This window comes from Suricata suricatta, chromosome 4 (assembly GCF_006229205.1).
Source record: "Suricata suricatta isolate VVHF042 chromosome 4, meerkat_22Aug2017_6uvM2_HiC, whole genome shotgun sequence".
Taxonomy (NCBI): Eukaryota; Metazoa; Chordata; class Mammalia; order Carnivora; family Herpestidae; genus Suricata; species Suricata suricatta.
In genome coordinates, this window is record NC_043703.1 from 164406212 (window position 1) to 164407386 (window position 1175).

The 1175-nt window shown below is 65.2% G+C and overlaps 1 protein-coding gene across 1 annotated transcript in view; it reads right to left on the reverse strand.

Annotated features, from left to right (window-relative positions):
* Positions 1-1175, reverse strand: part of TPO (thyroid peroxidase) — a 50576-nt gene that overhangs the window by 7733 nt on the left and 41668 nt on the right. The window contains exon 11 of the mRNA XM_029938583.1: positions 619-1018. Coding sequence (XP_029794443.1) covers positions 619-1018 — 400 coding nt within the window. The remainder of the gene's footprint in view (positions 1-618; positions 1019-1175) is intronic.

A 1175-nucleotide genomic window follows, 5' to 3' on the forward strand; every position in this document is an offset into this window, starting at 1 on the left:
CAGCAGACCCGGGCTCCTCCCCAGCCTCTTCCCCCAGGCTCCTCCCTGAGCTCCTCTCCAGGCTCATCCCTGGGGCTCCTCCCCGGACTCCTCCATGAAACAGGTTTTCCAGATAAGGAAGCCAGTTCAGAGGGACCCCTCACCCTCCCTGAGTCACACAGCTTAGAAGGAGGAAGAGGGATTGGAACTCCCAGGTCTGAATCCTGAGCCTCTGGTCTCAGGCTCCGTGAAGCCCCTGGGTTTCTGACTCGTGCCCTGAGCTCAGGCACTGCTGGAGTGCCCACGGATGAAGCGGGGCGCAGTGTGGGAACCCCAGTGCCTGCGTGGGTATGCCCACGTTCTGTGTGGCCTTCCCCGAGGGGTGTCTGGGGGTGTCACTGACATGCCCCCCAGCCTCCTAACTGCCAGAGCTGAGGACGCTATTTGTATCCATTCACCGGCTTACCCGTCCCCTTGCCTGGATGGCATGTCCCTCCTGGACCACCTCCGGCCCCGGGCACCACAGGAAGAAGTCCTTCTCCGTGCCCGGCCCTGTTCCGCATCTGGTCTGGGCCCCGGGGCCTGCCGGAGTCGCCCCTTCTCAGCAGCTCTCCTGTTTCCTTCCTCCTAGATCATCACCATGCGAGACTACCTCCCCAAAGTCCTGGGCCCCGAGGCCTTCCAGCAGTACCTGGGCCCCTACGAAGGCTACGACCCCACCGTGGACCCCACCGTGTCCAACGTGTTTGCCACGGCTGCCTTCCGCTTCGGCCACGCCACGGTGCATCCGCTGGTGCGACGTCTGGACGCCCACTTCCAGGAGCACCCCGCCCTCCCCCCGCTGCGGCTGCGGGAGGCCTTCTTCAGCCCCTGGAGGCTCCTCAAGGAAGGTGCGCCTCCCTCCCTCCGCCCGGCCTCCTGCGGGCTCCCCGGCAGAGCGCCCACAAACCGCGGGGAAGACAGGCTTCCACCTGCCAGCATGTTTGCCCGAATACTCCGTGGTCATCGGTGTTGACGGGGGAAACCAACACCTTCGAAGCTTTTGCAAAGGCTGAGCTCATCAGAAACCCTCCTCCCCGGGTTTGAAACTCCGCAGAGCCCACAGGCGGGCCGCCAGGGGCAGCCGCCTCCCCGCCCAGCCTCTCAGAGCCGTGCAGAACATCCTCGGCACACGGTCCATACACGCAGCCCCGCCC